We start from the raw sequence: 20,676 nt of genomic DNA on the forward strand, positions 1-20,676 counted from the left end.
CCAAAATATACAGAATTTTTTTTAACCCTGATATTAGTTATTGTAGGACGTAATGATACATTTTTATTTGATACTGATTTTTATATGATTTTTTATATATTTACCAACATATTTTATCTTTGCTGATTCTTATCCATTTATTATTGGACTACTGATTTTTATTACATTTTTATTGGTCTACTGCTTTTAATGGTGATTTATATTGAGTGATATACTGATTTTATTTTATGGCAATTTACTATATTTTTTACTATTTTTGACATAATATTTTTCATATATATATTTACTATACCTCGTAAGACTGTCAAATTTATGCGTTCGTTACGGGTACAAGAATAAGAAAATTATGAATAAATGAGTAGCAACAAAGTTACTTGGGAAGACTTCGTCAAAATAGTTGAGGAGATTATGCAAGAAGTAACAACGCAAAGCAAAAGGGTCTTGAAGAAGAAAGTACCTAAATCTAAGGATATACAAGAAGAAGTAACGACACAGTTAATTAAATTGTATAACAAATTCACACATTTAACGAAGAAAAATTGGGAAGCGCTATCGGACAAACAAAGAGAAGCGTGCAACAAATATTTCGGAAAAATAAGAGACAAAGTTATACGCTCATTTCAAGCTGTAAACTTAAGAACAGTAGTTCCAAGTTCAATACACCAACCAATCGACAAGGAAATAGAGGAAGAACAAAGCAACGAAGAAGTAGAAGAGGAAAAAAGTGACGAGGAGATAGAGGAAAAAATTAACGAGGAAATAAAAGAGGGAAAAAGCGACATAAAACAAGATATAAAAATATTAAACATGGCTCTGACAATCAACGAATTTTTGAATATTGCAAGCAAGGTATTGCCCAACGAGTTTGATGGAAGCGCAGGGAAACTACAACCATTTTTAGACGCATTAGAGTTACTTTGAAAAATAGCAGAAGGACATGAAGAAACAGCAATAACATTAATAAAAACAAGATTGACTAATAAGGCTAGAAACCTGATAACCACAGAGGATACGATCCCACTTATAGCAGCGGCACTGAAGAAGGAATTAAGAGGCGACAATCCGAAAACGATAATAGACAAGTTAGCAAAGAAAAGGCAAGGAAACAAAGATGCAGCAGTGTACGCATCCGAAGTAGAGGAATTAGCGGAACAGTTGAAGGTAGCATACATAGCGGAAGGAATGCCATTGGAGCTAGCGAAAAAATACACAACGGAAACAGTTGTAGCAACAATGAAGCGAAACGTTAATACGGATAGAGCAAAGTTAATACTGGAGGCAGGTAATTTCACAACACCGCAGGAAGTAGTATCTAAATTTTTATCGATTGATACGACAGAGGAGAACACACAAGGAAGAGTGTTCAATTATAGGACGAATTATGAAAATAGGAGAGGACAACAGCAATACCGAACAGGATACCATAACAAATACGACAGAGGAAGAAGAAATAACTTCGGACAACGGAACGAAGGAGAAGAAACAGGAAACCAACGGAATTATTCCAACAGAAGATATAGACAATTCAACAACCAAACATACAGAGGAAACCAGAGAGGAGGACGAAACAGAAACGTAAGGCTACTTGAGTTAGAAGACAGACAAGAGGAAACAGAAAACCAGCAGTTGGGGTTTTGAATGAACGAAACAAGGAAAGTACACAGTCAGAAGTGGAATATAATATTTACAACTTCGACTTAAACCTAACGAATTTTGTACAAATGAAAACAGGAATCCTAGAAAACACAAATACCTTTATCATAGACACAGGAGCTGATATTTCAATACTGAAGTGTTCACAAGATTTTATGAAGGAACATGTGAAACCAAACACAAAAGCGAAAATAAAAGGAGTAACTAAAGGAGAATTACAAACAATGGGAGAAGTTGAAACAACGCTAGAAGTAAGAGGATCTCGATTTGAGCATATCTTTCAGTTAGTGGAACCTAGCTTTCCTATTCCAACCGACGGAATCATTGGGAGAGACTTTATTTCAAATTTTCAATGCATACTAGACTACGCTAACCTTAAAATGCACATTAAAGAGGACAACGATTGTTACATTAGTACAAACATTTTGGATAATATAGATAATGACACGATAATAATACCGCCTAGATGTGAAATTTACAGAGTTGTAAAAATTTTTCAAACGCTGAAGAACGACAGGATAGTGGAACAACAAGAAATACAACCAGGAATATTCATAGCGAGAGCAATTATTTCAAGTAATAATCCGTACATCAAAATTTTGAACACAACCTACGAAACAGTAAAAGTAGAGACAAACGAAATCAAAACATTAGACATTAAATTATTCAACATATATAGACTGATCAACGACAGCAAGGATAGGAAAAAGGAATTACGGGAATCATTGAAGTTAGACATTCCAGAATACATACGCGATAAGTTAGTATCTTTATGTGAAGATTATTCAGATATATTCGCCCTAAGGCATGACATGCTAACATGTAACAACTTCTACGAGCAGAAACTGAGAGTTAAAGACCAAACTCCGGTATACATTAAAAACTATAGGACACCTCATGCACAAACAGAGGAATTAAACCGACAAGTACAAAAGCTGAGAGACCAATGGATAATAGAACCGTCTACATCAGAATACAACAGCCCAGTAGTACTGGTACCGAAAAAGGCGATAGATGGAAATAAAGCATGGAGATTATGCATAGATTTTAGACAACTGAACAAGAAAATAGTCACAGACAAATTTCCTTTACCAAGAATAGACTCGATATTAGATCAACTAGGAAGAGCAAAATGGTTTTCAGTTATAGACTTATTGTCAGGTTTTCATCAGATACCATTAGAAAAATCATCGAGAAAATACACATCTTTTAGCACAGAAAATGGAGCATTTCAATTTACCAGATTACCTTTTGGATTAAATGTAAGCCCAAATAGTTTTTCAAGGATGATGTCAATAGCATTTTCGGGATTAACACCGGACAAAGCATTTCTTTACATGGACGATATAGTAGTGATAGGAATATCCGAAAAACATCACCTAGACAACCTTAAAAAGACATTCGAGACATGTCGAAAATTCAATTTGAAACTTAACCCAGGAAAATGTCAATTTTTTAGAAGAGAAGTAACATATTTAGGACATGATCTTTCTCAGGAAGGAGTATCACCAGACAAAGCGAAATATGCAACGATTGAACAATACCCGACACCTAAGACAGCGGAAGAAACAAAAAGATTCGTAGCATTTTGTAACTATTATAGATGTTTTATTCAAAATTTTGCTGAAATATGCAGACCACCCAACAGATTATCAAGAAAAGGAGTAGAATTTTTTTGGTCAGAAGAATGTGAAAAGGCATTCAATAAGCTTAAATCATCTCTGATGAAGCCACCGATCCTAAAATATCCAGATTTCAATAAACAATTCATCCTAACAACAGACGCATCCAACGAGAGTTGTTCAGCAATTTTAAGTCAAGATTATAACGGAATAGACCTACCAATAGCATACGCATCAAGAAGTTTCAATAAAGGAGAATGTAATAAACCTATAATCGTTAAGGAATTACTAGCGATTCATTGGGGAATTAATCATTTCAAATGTTATTTATATGGAGCACCAACATTTTTAGTCAAAACGGATCATAAACCACTAACACATTTATTTGCAATGAAAGAACCAACTTCCGAAACTTACAAGAATCAGATTAGATTTAGAGGAATACGATTTCGAAATAGAATACATAACAGGGAAAAATAACTATGCAGATAGTCTTTCAAGAATAACATTACATCAACTAAAGAACCTATACATAGACAATACCCATATATTAGCTATAACACGAGCTCAAGCAAGAGAAAAAAAGAAGGAAGCAAGGCAAACGAAGGCAGAAAGTGAACTCGCACTACAGCCAGAAGCCCACAAACAAACAGTAAGAAAGGTACTAAACAATTTAGAGGCGCATAGACTACCAATTTTGTCTTTTGGAGCAGAACTAATCTCACCAAGGCTGAGCATTAGGGTCAAAAACAAAATAAAGTGCAGCAAGAACATAGCCACAGGATTCAATCATTTCGATTTAAACCAAACGTTGGCACAGCTTGATAAGCTGGCGGTAGAGAATGCAGTACGTAAAGTAAAAATATACGTAAACGATATTATTTTTAAAGTGTGCACAATTGAGGAATTTATTAAACAAGGAAACAAAATATTAAAGAATGTTGAAATATACATATGTGAAGTACCAGAAACAATAGAAGAAGACAAAGAAAAACACAGGCTAATAGAAGAATATCACAATCATCCGATATTTGGAGGACACGTAGGAAATAACAGATTAATAAAGAAGCTAAAAGCAAGATTTAGATGGAAAAATTTGGAAAAAGACGTAAGAAAATACGTTAAACAATGTCATAAATGTCAAATTAATAAACCGAAAAAAACACATGTCGAAGAATTCGTGATATCGGACACTTCTTCCAAACCATGGGACATAGTATACATAGATACGATAGGTCCATTCACTAAAAGTAACGAAGGTAATAGATACTGTATAACAATGTTATGTGAACTTACTAAATACGCGGTCAGCATACCCGTGTGCAATAAAGAAGCAGATACAATAGCCCGAGGAATTTTTGATCATTTCATACCAACATACGGACTCATGAAGCAAATAAGAACAGACCAAGGCACAGAATATAAAAATGAAGTAATGCAGGAATTAACAAAACTATTAAAAATAGATCACAACTTCTCAACGGCATACCATCCACAGTCCATTGGAAGTTGCGAAAAACTACACAGAACATTAAGCGAGTACGTAAGAGCATTCATAGATGAAGACAGAGAAAATTGGGATGTTTGTTGCAGGATGTTCACATACTGCTACAATACAACCCCTAACGCGTATCATGGTTACACACCGTTTGAACTATTATATGGCAGGAAGGTTAACCTACCAGAAGACCTTACACAGGAGGTTCAACCATGTTACAATATAGATGCTTACTACAATGAGTTACGTTACAAACTACAAAAGAGCTAGAACCTTCTTACTAAAGCACAAAAAAGATCGACAAGAAAAGAATAAGCTCAAAGCAACACCACAACACTTATAATAGGGTAACAATAAAACATAACAGAGGTAAATAATGTTAATTGTAAGATCAGATCGGAAAACAATAAAATCAAGGAAATACATAAGAATAGATTATATGCTTACAATCCGAGAACACCGTGAGTGACAAGTGAAACGGGAACAGTGTAGATAACGAACATTTTCACTTTTATTTTTTTTTCTATTTAATTAGTATTTATAGGAAAAATGTATATACAGTGGAACCCCGTTAACTCGGATTAATCGGGACCACGGCCGATCCGGGTTATCGAAAATTCGGGTTAGCCGGGGAAAATGGTAAAAATTATTAAAATATGGTATGCTTACAGATAAACTCCGTTATAATTGGCACACAGACACTTGTAAACCACGTTCGCGTTCCACACATACAAAGCGTCGTCGAGAGTCTCATTTTTAGCTTTCTTATCTTTGCACCGATTGTCCAAACTGTCTTTTGTTATCATTTTGAAACAAAAACAACATTTTAAGTTTTATTGCCATTACAAACACAAAATCTGAATATATTTACGAACGATTACAGAACGGAACGAACAATGCGACTTTACTACACACAATACCGTCTCGCAACGAGAACGAACTTATGTTATTTAATAAGAGTGAAGACTAAGTCCATTGTTTGAAAAATAATTTTTTAATAGTTTTTTCTAAACAATGCTAAGACAGTTTCAAGTAAATAAAGGATACTACAGATACCTGTTGGTTTCGATAACACATTTTTACTAAGGTATATTATGTATCAAATTACACAAATACGCATTATCTCTCATTGTATAATGTGTTTGACATTGAAAATTGAAACGAATGAACTACATAGGAATTCGCTAAACCGACAAATTTATTATTTTAAACCGAAAGTTTAATATGATAATAAAATTAGCCTGAAAAATATAAGATATTATAGTATTCGAACAATATGTTTATAAGGAAAGATAAAAGAAAATATTTTAAGATGTTGAAAAGAAATTGGAAAATCCAGCATAAAGGACATACATTTTTATTGTTGTAATGTTTGTCTGATAAAAATCGGTCCGGGTTAGCCGGACTTCCGGGTTATCGGGGGCCGACTTATCGGGGTTCCATTGTATTGTACTTCGTAAAACGCAGCAAGTAATTAGTGGTACTATTAGAAAAATTTTCTTCCTTTTCCGTAGTCAGAAAATTTTCGGGGGAAGGGGAAGATGAATTGGGATACACAGCATCTCAGTAAACATCATATTAAAAATAAACCTTTTAATAATTAAATGCCCGTGGTAATGTTTGTTTTTTGATAAATACGATTAACCTAGTTTTTGCATCGATGCATGCTAGTATTTGATACAAGGTCGAGTTGCAATAATATTCAGTGGGTGTTTATTAACAGTCAGCACTTTTGAATCACGTTCACCTTGGCTTACCAAAACAGTAAATAAACAATAATCGACTTTAATTATATTTTTACGAGAACAGATAAATCAATTAGCAGTTGAGATTCCAGGGGGTAACATCGATTTCAAGTAAATACTATACCACCAGTTACTTTCTGTGATATATTTAACGTGTAAATAAATGTATTAACAACGAACGATATTTACTACATCAACCCTCATAGTCGGGGTAACCACCCCTAAGTATCCAGGGTGGCTCAGAAGACAGGAGCCACCATACTCTTAAGACTATATGGAAAAAGGTAAATAACTTTAAAAATCGCAAAATCTCTAATCAAACTCAATCAGATCAAGAAGAATGGCTAGCGGAATTTCATAACATTTTAACTCCTGCATATGTATCACCTGATCCAATCTTTCTTGACTGTCCAGGGGTGACAGATCACCATAGTAGTGTCAATTATCTCACCAATCAGTTTTCAAAGCAAGAATTAGATATGGCATTTAAAAAGTCTGCCAATACAGCTCCAGGTTTTGATAATATGCATTATTCTATGTTGTTTAATCTTTCTAAACCAGGAAAAATTTTGCTTCTAAATCTACTAAACGATATTTGGTTAAATAAAATCGACATACCTTCACAATGGAAAAACTATATTTTAGTTCCCATACTTAAGCCAGGAAAACCAAAAAATCAAGCATCGTCCTATAGGGCCATTTCTTTATCATCATGTGTTTTAAAAACATATGAAAGAATGATAAAATCACGACTAGAATTTTTTTTAGAATCTAATAACCTTATTCATAATTCTCAATTCGGGTTTCGAAAAAAAAAATCGGCATATGAAAACCTGGCCAATATTGTTACAGATATTCAACTATCACTTTCCAATGACCAGTCAACATCAGCTTTATTTTTAGACATAAAAGGGGCATATGACAACGTAAAATTAGATATATATTTAAAAATGTGTCAAATGGGAATTCCTCAAAGTCTAGCTAAACACGCATATAGTCTAGCTAAACACGCATGTGTGTGTGTGTGTGTGTGTGTGTGTGTGTGTGTGTGTGTGTGTGTGTGTGTGTGTGTGTGTGTGTGTGTGTGTGTGTGTGTGTGTGTGTGTGTGTGTGTGTGTGTGTGTGTGTGTGTGTGTGTGTGTGTGTGTGTGTGTGTGTGTGTGTGTGTGTGTGTGTGTGTGTGTGTGTGTGTGTGTGTGTGTGTGTGTGTGTGTGTGTGTGTGTGTGTGTGTGTGTGTGTGTGTGTGTGTGTGTGTGTGTGTGTGTGTGTGTGTGTGTGTGTGTGTGTGTGTGTGTGTGTGTGTGTGTGTGTGTGTGTGTGTGTGTGTGTGTGTGTGTGTGTGTGTGTGTGTGTGTGTGTGTGTGTGTGTGTGTGTGTGTGTGTGTGTGTGTGTGTGTGTGTGTGTGTGTGTGTGTGTGTGTGTGTGTGTGTGTGTGTGTGTGTGTGTGTGTGTGTGTGTGTGTGTGTGTGTGTGTGTGTGTGTGTGTGTGTGTGTGTGTGTGTGTGTGTGTGTGTGTGTGTGTGTGTGTGTGTGTGTGTGTGTGTGTGTGTGTGTGTGTGTGTGTGTGTGTGTGTGTGTGTGTGTGTGTGTGTGTGTGTGTGTGTGTGTGTGTGTGTGTGTGTGTGTGTGTGTGTGTGTGTGTGTGTGTGTGTGTGTGTGTGTGTGTGTGTGTGTGTGTGTGTGTGTGTGTGTGTGTGTGTGTGTGTGTGTGTGTGTGTGTGTGTGTGTGTGTGTGTGTGTGTGTGTGTGTGTGTGTGTGTGTGTGTGTGTGTGTGTGTGTGTGTGTGTGTGTGTGTGTGTGTGTGTGTGTGTGTGTGTGTGTGTGTGTGTGTGTGTGTGTGTGTGTGTGTGTGTGTGTGTGTGTGTGTGTGTGTGTGTGTGTGTGTGTGTGTGTGTGTGTGTGTGTGTGTGTGTGTGTGTGTGTGTGTGTGTGTGTGTGTGTGTGTGTGTGTGTGTGTGTGTGTGTGTGTGTGTGTGTGTGTGTGTGTGTGTGTGTGTGTGTGTGTGTGTGTGTGTGTGTGTGTGTGTGTGTGTGTGTGTGTGTGTGTGTGTGTGTGTGTGTGTGTGTGTGTGTGTGTGTGTGTGTGTGTGTGTGTGTGTGTGTGTGTGTGTGTGTGTGTGTGTGTGTGTGTGTGTGTGTGTGTGTGTGTGTGTGTGTGTGTGTGTGTGTGTGTGTGTGTGTGTGTGTGTGTGTGTGTGTGTGTGTGTGTGTGTGTGTGTGTGTGTGTGTGTGTGTGTGTGTGTGTGTGTGTGTGTGTGTGTGTGTGTGTGTGTGTGTGTGTGTGTGTGTGTGTGTGTGTGTGTGTGTGTGTGTGTGTGTGTGTGTGTGTGTGTGTGTGTGTGTGTGTGTGTGTGTGTGTGTGTGTGTGTGTGTGTGTGTGTGTGTGTGTGTGTGTGTGTGTGTGTGTGTGTGTGTGTGTGTGTGTGTGTGTGTGTGTGTGTGTGTGTGTGTGTGTGTGTGTGTGTGTGTGTGTGTGTGTGTGTGTGTGTGTGTGTGTGTGTGTGTGTGTGTGTGTGTGTGTGTGTGTGTGTGTGTGTGTGTGTGTGTGTGTGTGTGTGTGTGTGTGTGTGTGTGTGTGTGTGTGTGTGTGTGTGTGTGTGTGTGTGTGTGTGTGTGTGTGTGTGTGTGTGTGTGTGTGTGTGTGTGTGTGTGTGTGTGTGTGTGTGTGTGTGTGTGTGTGTGTGTGTGTGGTAACTTCTAAAATTGTGGCAACTTACACACGTTGCCAGAATTTTTTTGGTATTTATTTCACTAACATCACATCATTTCGTCATGATTTTGAAGCAATAAACTGAAAATCTGGTTTACATTTCAGTAGGTACTCGTTTTTTGAAGAAATGTCCATAAATTTGTTTTTAATTTAATTTCTCTAGAATGTGTGTTAGTTTCCATTATTTAGTTTGAGGCATGTTACTAACACAAGCCAAACTGTGGCAACGGGGGCGTGGTAAGATAGTGGCTCCCTCTACCCAACAATGCGATGTTGCTGGACCGTTATTTTAGTTCTAGTTAGACTTTAGAGTTGAGTTGCCGCAATTTGGATTGTGTGTAGGTGAAATATTAACATGTACAAAACGAGATTACAAAAGCTGAAAAATGCTGTTAACAAAATAAATGCTGCTAATGAAATGACATCTAAGACAAAACAACAATTACTCGAAACCAAATCATGTGATAAGTTGCAAAATAACCTTATATTTCTTCCAAAATATGAATCTACAAAATGTCTAAATAGAGAGGAACGTGAACAAGTGTTGGATTCCAAACACGTGCTATTGAATGATACGACTTTAAATGGTAAGTATATGTAATATTTTTGTACTTTAGTTTGACTATTCAATTCAAAATATCTATCCACCTATTTCACCAGTCAGATTTAAAAATCACTAAATGCAATTTACGTTTCACCACGCCATATATACAGTGCGTCTATAAAGGCATTCATTCATTATTAGTTAAATAAACGATAAAATTAGAAATACCCGAAACAGGTTGATTTTAATTTACTATTTGTTTAAATTATAATCTAGTGTACAGGGTGAACCACATTCGTGTGATTATATCATCACCATTTTGAAGCTTGCTTCTTATTGCACTACATAAGAAATTTTTCATTTTCTTAGATCAAACTACAAGTAGTACAAGCTAATTTTTTTAATTATACGTGGACGTTTTATTAAATCGTTTAGTTGTTTATTATTTTTAGTAAGATGGTACAAGATAGTAAGATAGTACAATAAATTTAAACTACAAGTTGCCATTTATTGAAAGCGGCAAATAGCTTTCCAATCGAATTACACACAGTATTTTTTCTACGACTACACGATATTAAAGAAATATGCATTTTCCATTTTCTTAGAACAAACTGCAAGTTGCCATTTATTGAAAGCGACATATAGCTTTCCAAGTGAATTATACTGCATATTTTTTCTACGACCACAAGATATTAAAGAAATATGCATTTTCTAGTTTCTTAGAACAAACTGCAAGTTGCCATTTATTGAAAGCGACATATAGCTTTCCAATCGAATTATACAGAATATTTTTTGTACGACCATACGATACTGAAAGAATATAAATTTTTCATTTTCTTAGAACAAACTACAAGTTGCCATTTATGGAAAGCGGCAAATAGCTTTCCAATCGAATTACACACACTATTTTTTTCTACGACTACACGATATTAAATAAATAGGCATTTTCTAGTTTCTTCGACAAGACTACAAGCTGTAATTTATTGAAAGCGGCAAATAACTTTCCAATCGAATTACCCACAATATTTTTTCTACGACCACACGATACCAAAGAAATATGACTTTTCATTTCCGCAGAACAAACTGCAAGTTGCCATTTATTCAAAGCGATAAATAGCTTTTCAATCAAAATACACACAATATTCGTTCTACGACTACACGATATTAAAGTTGCAATTTATTGAAAGCGGCAAATAATTTTCCAATCGAATTACACAAATGATTTTTTCTACGACCACACGATATCTATTCTATTGTGCAGAAGAAGCAAGCTTCTGTCGGCGGTCCTACGACCGCTCACCTTTTGTTTTAAATGGAAGCCCTTTTTTTCAATTTCCGGATTTGCCTTGCTGAGCTGATTTCAAAAATGTATAACACGTTGCTTAAAATTGGTACAAGGTGGACAGAAATACAAAAAAAGTTTATGAAAATTGTTTATGGAAAGTAATACGTTACTGAATGTAATAAACAAATTAAATGGAATTATGTACTTTTGCAATTACTGTGATCCACTACCAAAATCAAACAAACGAATATTTACAATAAATGTTCAAATTGTTCTTCATTGATCGTTAGACAATGACTGAACCGGGCATTACTTTCGTATCTAACATTATGTAGTATTGCGGGTATTATATGTCTTTCTTGTCTAATTCGTCTTGTAGTTGTCGGATATTTCCAGGTTTCTTTGTGAAAAGATATCAGATATTAAATATCCCCCATAAAAAGAAGTCTAATGGGCATATATCAGGTGATCTACCGGGACATTCCACTAGTCCCATTATTTCTATCCACCTTTGTGAAGAAGTTCTGTTTAAAAATCGCGCATAGTTACTGCGAAATGTGGCGGTGCGCCATCCTGTTGAAACCAGATTCAGCGGTTTAAAACAGTGGAATATACCAGGAAAAAGCTGGATCAGATCAGGAATTAATAAATTTTATAGGGAATCCAGATATAATGTTCCTGTTGAATTTTCGTCAAAAGATATGGAACAATAATTGTATTTCTCACAATACCAGCCCATGCGTTGGTTTTTTGTGGTCTTTGCGTATGGGACTCTTGCATTCAGTGTGGATTTTCATCAGACTAATAACGAGTGTTTTGCTGGTTAACACTACCTTTCAAATAAAACGTTGCCTCGTCCTAAAATAAAACGTTATCAATGAAATTGTTATTTTGGTTCATCATATTATAGTCGCAGAATTCAGTTCTTTGGTCAAAGTTGTCTTCAGCCAATTCATGGATAACACGTACTGTATAAGGGTGGTATCTTATTCTTTTTGATACTGAAGACTTTCCAATACCAAAATCCCTTGATAATCTCCGCATTGTATATTCATCAACTGTTGGTCTATCTTGCAATTTGCATCCCTCACATGTCCTAATTCTCTGTATTTACTGCTCACCGTAGATTGTGAAATAGATTCACTATCTAGGTGCACAAAGAGCAATCCGGAAATGAAAAAAGAGTTTCCATTTAAAAAAATGGTGATGACGTCATCACACGAAGATGGTTCACCCTGTATGTTAGATTATAATTTGAAAAAAAAGTAAATTGAATTCAAAAATTAACCTGTTTCGGGAACATCTAATATTATTGTTTATTTAGGTAATAATGAATTTATGCGTTACTTTATGGACGCACTGTGTAAATAATATCTAAGAGTGACATTATTAGGTATTTCCTATCACGTAAATTGTATATAGGAATTCCTGTACCTATGTATTACCTAAATTTATGCAATGGTTGGTGGAATCGAACATGAGTGAAGCTGTCGCGTATTGTATGAGTAGCGTGTTAATTTGTATCCACATTTCATCCCAATTTTTTCAGATTCCTCTGAAAGTGAACCTAAAACTAGCGGCAGCGAGTATATTCCATCGTCTCATTGTTCAGACAGTCCGCCATCTAAGAAGATACACGTTATTCAAAATATCGTAATTAGCGAAGGAAATTTGAATATATTAACTGAAAATAATCAAAGCGATAAAAGTTTTGTTATAAACAAGTATCTTACAAGCCTCAACTACAGTGAAAGCCAAAAACCTATTGATATAATATCTAATTGTAATGATGAAGATTTAGCTGTTAGTGAAGGGTTAATTTTAAACCACAATGGAAATAAAATCGTTAACGTAACTGAATTATCTGAAAATGTTTCTAATTGCAATAATAAAGATCTACCAGCAAGTGATGGGTTAAAAACACACTATGAGACATCTGACAAATTTAGTAACAATATCAAAAATCGTGACAGTGGAGGTACAACAAACAGTTCTCAGCTTACTGATAAGTCCATAACGTACAGGAAAAAAAAATTGTCGGAATGAAATTGAAATAAATGCAGCAATTAGAAAAAGTGGTAAAAGAGTAAGAAATAAAATTCATGCTTGTTACTACTGTAGTAAGCAAGTTATACTTATGGCAAGACACTTTGAAACCTGTAGTAAGCAAGTTATACTTATGGCAAGACACTTTGAAACCGTTCATTCCGAAGAATCAGAAGTAAAAAAATGTTTACTTCATCCCAAGGGTTCTCAAAAGAGAAAGCAAGCTTTCTTAGAATTGATCGGGGGGGAGACTTCTATCACAATTGCAACGTTCTTTCTACAAAAAAAGGTCAGCTGATAGTAATTAGACGGCCAACAGCAGATGAAGCACAATTTGTTAGTGATATCAATTATGGTCCTTGTCCCAACTGGAATCCCGTCATGTTATTGCCGTAAGCAATGCTCTCGTAGCTGATATATTCGGAATTGGTTTTACTAAAGATTTCACAAATTCAATAATAGCAAAGTTTAAAAACGATGAAATTGGTAACACCTGCAACAATGATATTTTGATATTGAAATATGGAGCCATGCAGTACGAGAAGTATGGTGATACTCAAAACGAGTTAATAAGACAAACCATGAGGCAGCTAGCTCGTTTAGTTATATCCCTTAAGAAATTAACTAACAGTAGGTCGCAAACGCTTGGCGATTTTCTGGTTCCTGAGAAATTCGATGTGGTTGTTCAAGCAACTAAAGACATTAGTATGACCATGGCAGCTAGTAGTCACTGTAGACCAGAATTTCATACTCCGAGTTTAGCTTTAAAATTGGGTTATGCTCTTAAGAAATGTGTGGCTATTCAGAGAGGCAGTGCTTTAAGAGCAGGAAATATGAAAAAAAAAAACAAGTCATTGTTATCATTTCTTCAGCTGATGAAAATGGAATGGAGCATACGAATATCTTCCAATGCTATATCCACACTTTACCGAAGAAAATTGAATTCCACTCAACTTTTGCCAATTACGACCGATTTAGTGAAACTTAGTAATTATATCGATACAAACATGTTAAAGGCTAAACAAGAATTAATACAAGACTACACTAATAATTATAAGTGGACACGGCTTGCAACGTTAACTTTATCTAGAATAATATTGTTTAATAAACGCAGATCGGATGAAGCAGCAAAAATGAAGCTAACTGATTATATTTCCCGACCAACTTGGGCAGAGCAAAATACGGACGAAATAAAAAATTCTCTCACAATAATCGAAAAAAAACTGGCAGAGTCATTGACAGTAGTGGAAATTGAAGGGAAACGTGGCAAAAAGGTCCCAGTAATCCTAACTCCAAATACGAAACAATGTATTGATATTTTGATTCAACATAGAGTTACATGTGGTATTTCAAGTCAAAATGTATACATTTTCGCCAGATCTAATCCATCTAGTTCAAATCTTAGGGGGCATGATTGCTTGAAAAAAATATGTGAAGAAATTGATTTGCAGAATCCTTCAGTAATAACGGGAACAAAGTTGCGTAAATATGTAGCAACTGTATGTCAACTATTTGACATGTCAGAAAATCAATATGACTGGTTAGCTCGTCACTTAGGTCATGACGTCAAAGTACATCGTGATTTTTACAGAATGCACGAAAGTGCGATTGAACTCACCAAAGTAAGTCGATTGCTTATAGCTGTTGATAAAGGTGAAGTGAACAAGTTTGCTGGAAAATCTATTGACGAAATAGAAATTAAAGGTTTTGGGTGCGTTCGGACGACCACAGCGGCTGGACAGCTGAGCCAGCAGTAGCTGTCAGACGTCACCGCTGGAAGCCAGCCGCTGAGAGATTTACTAAGCTTTCCCTATCACGGCTGGATACAACCACTCAGCCGATTTCTGCTGACCGCCAGCCGCTTTGGTCGTCCGAACGCACCCAATGTTTTGAATATTTAACTAGTATTAATTTGTTTGCTTCTATGATTCATTTTCTAGATCTGCCTACTTTAGAAGAAGATGAGGAAGAAGAACTAGAAGCTGAACCGGAAGGTGAAGCAGGAATTGATAATGATGAAAATTATCAGACCATTCACAAAGCAAAGTGATTATTTGAACAATCTTAAGTCAAAACTAAAAAAAACAGTCAACAATATATGGAATATTTCAGTTGTAATCTGAGGTAACTGGGGCGTTGTAAAAACATGCCAAATTAAAATGAGAATACTATTTTTTGCTAACAATATAATTTATTAATTTATTGTTTATTGATTTTTTTAGTAACCAAAGCAAAAAAGTCCAAAAAGATTTCCAGAGGTCCAGTTCCATGGACGAATCAAGAAAAGGAAGCCGTCTGCAATTATTTTAAACTTAATATTAAGAAGGGAATTGTACCAAACAAAAAAGAATGTGAGAAATGCATTGAGCTACATCCCATATTAGTTGAAAGATGTTGGTCAAAGATTAAATTTTGTGTTAAAAATGAAATTACTAAACTTATGCGCATTAAAAATAGCAAAAAGTAACTAATAATGCTGGATTTTTAGATGTCCTAGCAGTTTTATTTCAAGGTTTTACATTAATTTCTTGGTCCTAATAAGACTAGATTTATTTGAATTATTCACCAAGCATTTTTTATGTTTCAAGTTTTATTGAATGCATAATCGTTATTTTAATTTACATTTAATTTTACAATTTTTTAATTTGGATTTCAGTTTATTTAAAGTATTGTTCAGAATTAACAACAATGATATTTTAATCCTAGTTTTGTAACTCATCAAATAATCAAAAAAATTAATGTAGATCCTACCTAACTGTGACACTTTGTAAAACACTTAATTCCTAGAATAACTGTATCTTACTCATTTCTAGTATAAACTACATTGATACCGATACGTGCTTAATATAAAATGTTCTAAATATATCTAGATTTTTTCTTAAACATGGCAACACTGCTTTCCAAACACATTTAATTTTTTAATACTTTTGGCAACCTATGTTACACACGATCACATATCTAGATACTTCTGGCAACTTTTTTACACACTATCTGTTGAAGCATATTTGTGGTTCCGTTGCCACAAGTGATATATATGCATAGCTTCGACAAAACGGAGTGTAAATCAATGGTTTCTATACACACAGATTTCTCTTCGTCACGGTACGATGTTATAGGACATCTTCTCAATTTAACCACAATTGGGGCTTATGCACACGTTGCCATAAATATTGCACGGCGTGTAGTGTGGTGTGTGTGTGTGTGTGTGTGTGTGTGTGTGTGAGATTCTGGCATCAGACAAAATCTATTTGCCACAAAACATGTAAATTCTTAATTACATTAAATGATTTCATATTGTCTATTTCTAAACTATACCGCTATTTTTGAATTTCTGATAAAATTAATGATGGAATCTAGTACCGCTTTATCTGAGGAAGAAAGGAGAGCTGTAATATTTAGTGGCAATGGACACTCGTGATGAATTAGTTCTTGATACAGAATTGAAGAAGATTGAGAGTTCAGAGAACATTCTAGAAATATATGATTTAGATCACCAATGGATATATTGTCACAACTACAGACAGGGGAGTTAAGTATTCCAATTTTATATAAGTGAGATGGAAAGCGAGCAATTTTAAACGAGTCAATACTGACATGTGTGCTCTATTATAATTAAAGGTGAAATGAGGAATGTTTTTTGGAAGTGTAGGGTGAATTCTGAAATAATGGTTTGTAGATTTACTTGCAATTCTTTTGTAATCAGTTTCCCATTTCCTTCTGATATTAGGTTTGAGAGCATTATTCAAATCTTTTAAATTAAATACTTTGTCAATATGGTGGCAACTGTGACTACTTTTTGCGGCTATATCCGCAATTTCATTACCTTCGACTCCGCAATGTCCTTTCGTCCAAATAAACGAAACAGTTACATTATTTTGTTTAAGATCCATTATTAATTTTTTAATGTTCAAAATTAAGGCATTTCGGAATTGGTTTATTGGGTGACCGCTAATAGCTTGTAATGCTGATTTTGAGTTGAAATTATTGCCACATTCGTGCATGTTTGAGTTGCACACCATTTGAGTGCCTTTTCAATAGCAAAGGACTCGGCGGTAAAAATAGAACAATAATTTGAGATTCTGTACTTTTCAATATGATTTATGTTTGAAACAAAAAATGCCGAACCTGTATTTAGCTCCGTTTTTGACCCATCTGTATATATTTTAGTTAAGTTCGACCCGAGACCATTCACAATGGATTTTATCATGGCTTGGTTTAAGATATTACAATCTGAATACCGAGGGAATATGGTGATAGGTTTGTCAATTATAGAATCGAAACTGTGTGCATACAATGGTATTTTATTAAGTTTAACAATATAATTTTGAAATAAGTTTGTATCAATAAATGCATCTGCCAAAGAAGGAGAGTTTTTCTTTTACCAATAATGATTTGTCAAATTGTCAATTACAAGAAAGTTAATTTTTGCGATCAAATCACTGTTGTAACATCTATATTTTAATAGACTTTTATTTGCTAAAAACTGTCTTCGAAAACTAAGAGGAAGTTCTTGAGACTCTGCCAGAATGGCATGATTTGGTGAAGATGCCATGGCTCCCAAACATATTTTCAGAGCTCTATATTGTATTCGATCAAGAGTAAGTTGGTTCGTATTGGAGGTAGAACTATAGAGAGTACACCCATAATCCAAAATCGAGCGAATATAAGACTTGTAGAACATAAAGGAAATTTGTTGATCCGCGCCCCAGCTCTGTTTGGAGAGGAAGCGCAGAAGATTAATTCCCTTTTCACATCTTTGTTTGACATACTTAATGTGACTGGTCCATAGAAGTTTACTATCTATAATTATACCTAAATATTTATATTCTTTTACGATAGGAATAGTGTATTTACCTATAGAGAAATTATCGACTAACTGATATCTGTGCCTTGTGAAACACATCACAGCTGTCTTTTCTGGTGAAACACTAAAACCCATATCGTCGAACCAGTTTTGTAACCTGTCAAAAGTACGTCTTAAGTCTATCATGCAGCGATCGTAGGTATTATGGGTAACATAAATGCATAAATCGTCCGCGTATTGAATAATTTGTATGTCATCGCTCATCAAATCATGCAAGTCTGCAGTGTATAAGTTAAACAAAAGGGGACTTAAAATAGAGCCTTGTGGAAGCCCGTTGTAAAGTACTCTCGGACCATGTAAAATTTTATGATTATCTCGCAAAAATATTTTTCTATTAGCAAACAAATTTAAAATATTTATAGAGACTCTTTTATTGATACCAAACGTTACCATTTTTGAATATAATATTTCCAAATCTACCACATCATAAGCCCCTTTAAGGACCACAAAAACACACAACATGTAATTATTTTTTGATAGACACAATTGAGCATCTGTAACTAAATGGGAGATTGCATCAATTGTACCTATACCTCTACGAAATCCATACTGATTTTTTGGTAAAATTGATCTGTTTTCGACAAAATGTTCAAGTCTAAATTTTATAAGCTTTTCGAAAGTTTTTGTAATACACGATAACAATGAAATAGGTCGGTAGGACGAAGGTAAGTCAGGTGGTTTCTTAGGTTTCGCTAGAAGACACACAATTATATTTTTAAGACTATCTGAATACTTTTGTTTCAACCACCAATCATTAAAAATTTCTAATAGAAAAAGTTTACCACTTTCAGGCAATTTATTTATTATCATATAAGTGAACCTGTCAAGTCCAGGTAGGGCTTACAATACCGAGCCAAAATCTCAATACCGGTATTTGGTATTTAAAATTTTAAATACCGGGATCCCGGTATTAAAACCGGTATTCTGAATAAAAAATATACGCGTTATATTTATACTATCCTCAGTTGTTATATCGACTTGTTATTAAATAATATATGAAACCTATTAAATTTTGTTTTGAAATGAGTAGATCTTGTTTATAACATTCATAGAGAGTAGGAATAGATAGATACAAAAAACGTGCAAATAGAAAAACTATATATTTGGTTCTAGGCTAAATTTTGCATATAATAGGGTAGTACTTTTACTCATGAAATTTGCTATTTGTAAATTAATTTAACTTTAAAATATACTAATACAAAGATTAACTTACTGTGACAAATATTTTATATGGGTTACTCTGTATTTAGACCGCTATATATTTTCAATTATTATTAATAATTCAGAAAATAAGTGAGCCTAATTTATACACCACAATACACAAAAAAATTAAAATAGATCTGAAATTGTAAAAACAATTCTGATTAATAAATCTTTCGGCTTATTTATAAAATAAAGTAGTCTAATTTTAAATATTTAAGAATTTTTGAACTCAATTTTAAGAACTCATTTTATATACAGTCGAACCCGCTTATTGGAATAGCCGTGGTGCCAAACAAAAGTATTCCTATAACCGGGATATTCTAATAACCGATCATTGGTGGCTAGTAAAAATCTTTCGGGACATCAAATTTCTATTTCTTAAACCGGGAAATTCCTTTAACAGGGATTCTAAAAAGCGGGTTCGACTGTATTTGTATATACGAGATTTAATAATTTGGTTGTAGAAGCTGATTTTTATCACCGTTCGCCTTAAATTAACGACACTCACGATTTTAGAAAGCGATATAATATGTACTTGACTTGAATGTGTAATGAATGTGTTTAATAAATATTTATTACAATGATATTTGTTATTGGTAGTTTATCTTCAAAAATAATTTCTTGTAATAGCAAAAAATATCTTAGAAGAAAGTTTATTGTGCATCAATTCCATTTTTATAAATTAAGGTAATACCGAAATACCGGTATTTTTATTATAAATACCGGTATCGAATAGCGGAAAATATCGTCCGGGATCCCGATATTCGGGATCCCGGAATCCCGGTATTGTAAGCCCTAAGTCCAGGTGCAGTATTTTTTGATTTTTTTAAGGCTAATTCTAATTCAGAAAAGCTAAAATTTTTTGAAAGGGTGTCTGAGTCTTGATGGAAGTGAAATTGATTAATGTTGTCGTTAAAAATTGGACCTGCAGCAGATGAAGGAGCCAATGTATCAAGAACTTTTTGAATAAGGCTTTCGTCTAATTGTAGTTTTCTTTTTTGATGGTGTTTATTGCAAATAGATCTTACAGTGTTCCATATCTCAGTCAGAGGAGTGTTTTTATTTAGTTTATTCAGAAACATTTTCCAACTGTTTTTTTTGTTTAAGTTTAAACGTACGTTTGACATTAGCAGAAATGTTTTGATATTGTAGATAATTGATAAAATTACCTTGTTTTTTAAACTCGCTGAGAGCTTCTTTTCGTTTTTTAACAATCGCAGAACATTCCTCATCCCACCAATAAGGTCTTGGTGCAGAAGGTGTGAAAGATTTCTTAATAGGCATAGATTTCGATGCTGCGATTGTGATTGCATTGAGGAAAAATTCGATTTTGTCTACAGAATTTGAATTCCTATCTAAATTATTGAGCTCACTAATTTCTAATTCAAAAATATTTCCAAAAACAGACCAGTCAGCACGAGAGTCATTCCATTTTGTTGATGGGTTGATGACAAAGGAGGAGGGATTGATTTGAATTTCTATATTGATTGGGTAGTGATCTGA

At 34.5% G+C, this 20,676-nt stretch overlaps 2 protein-coding genes across 4 annotated transcripts in view; one reads left to right on the top strand and one right to left on the bottom strand.

The window, feature by feature from the left end:
* Positions 1 to 20,676, bottom strand: part of LOC114326777 (valacyclovir hydrolase) — a 129,036-nt gene that overhangs the window by 19,830 nt on the left and 88,530 nt on the right. The gene's annotated exons all lie outside the window — the stretch shown is intronic.
* On the top strand, positions 9,461 to 13,131 carry LOC126887987 (uncharacterized). The gene is made up of 2 exons (XM_050655962.1): positions 9,461 to 9,818; positions 12,610 to 13,131. The coding sequence occupies exons 1-2, from the start codon at positions 9,587 to 9,589 to the stop codon at positions 13,104 to 13,106; spliced, it is 729 nt and encodes a 242-aa protein (XP_050511919.1). The 5' UTR covers positions 9,461 to 9,586; the 3' UTR covers positions 13,107 to 13,131.

This window comes from Diabrotica virgifera, chromosome 7 (genome assembly GCF_917563875.1).
Source record: "Diabrotica virgifera virgifera chromosome 7, PGI_DIABVI_V3a".
In the NCBI taxonomy this organism is placed as follows: Eukaryota; Metazoa; Arthropoda; class Insecta; order Coleoptera; family Chrysomelidae; genus Diabrotica; species Diabrotica virgifera.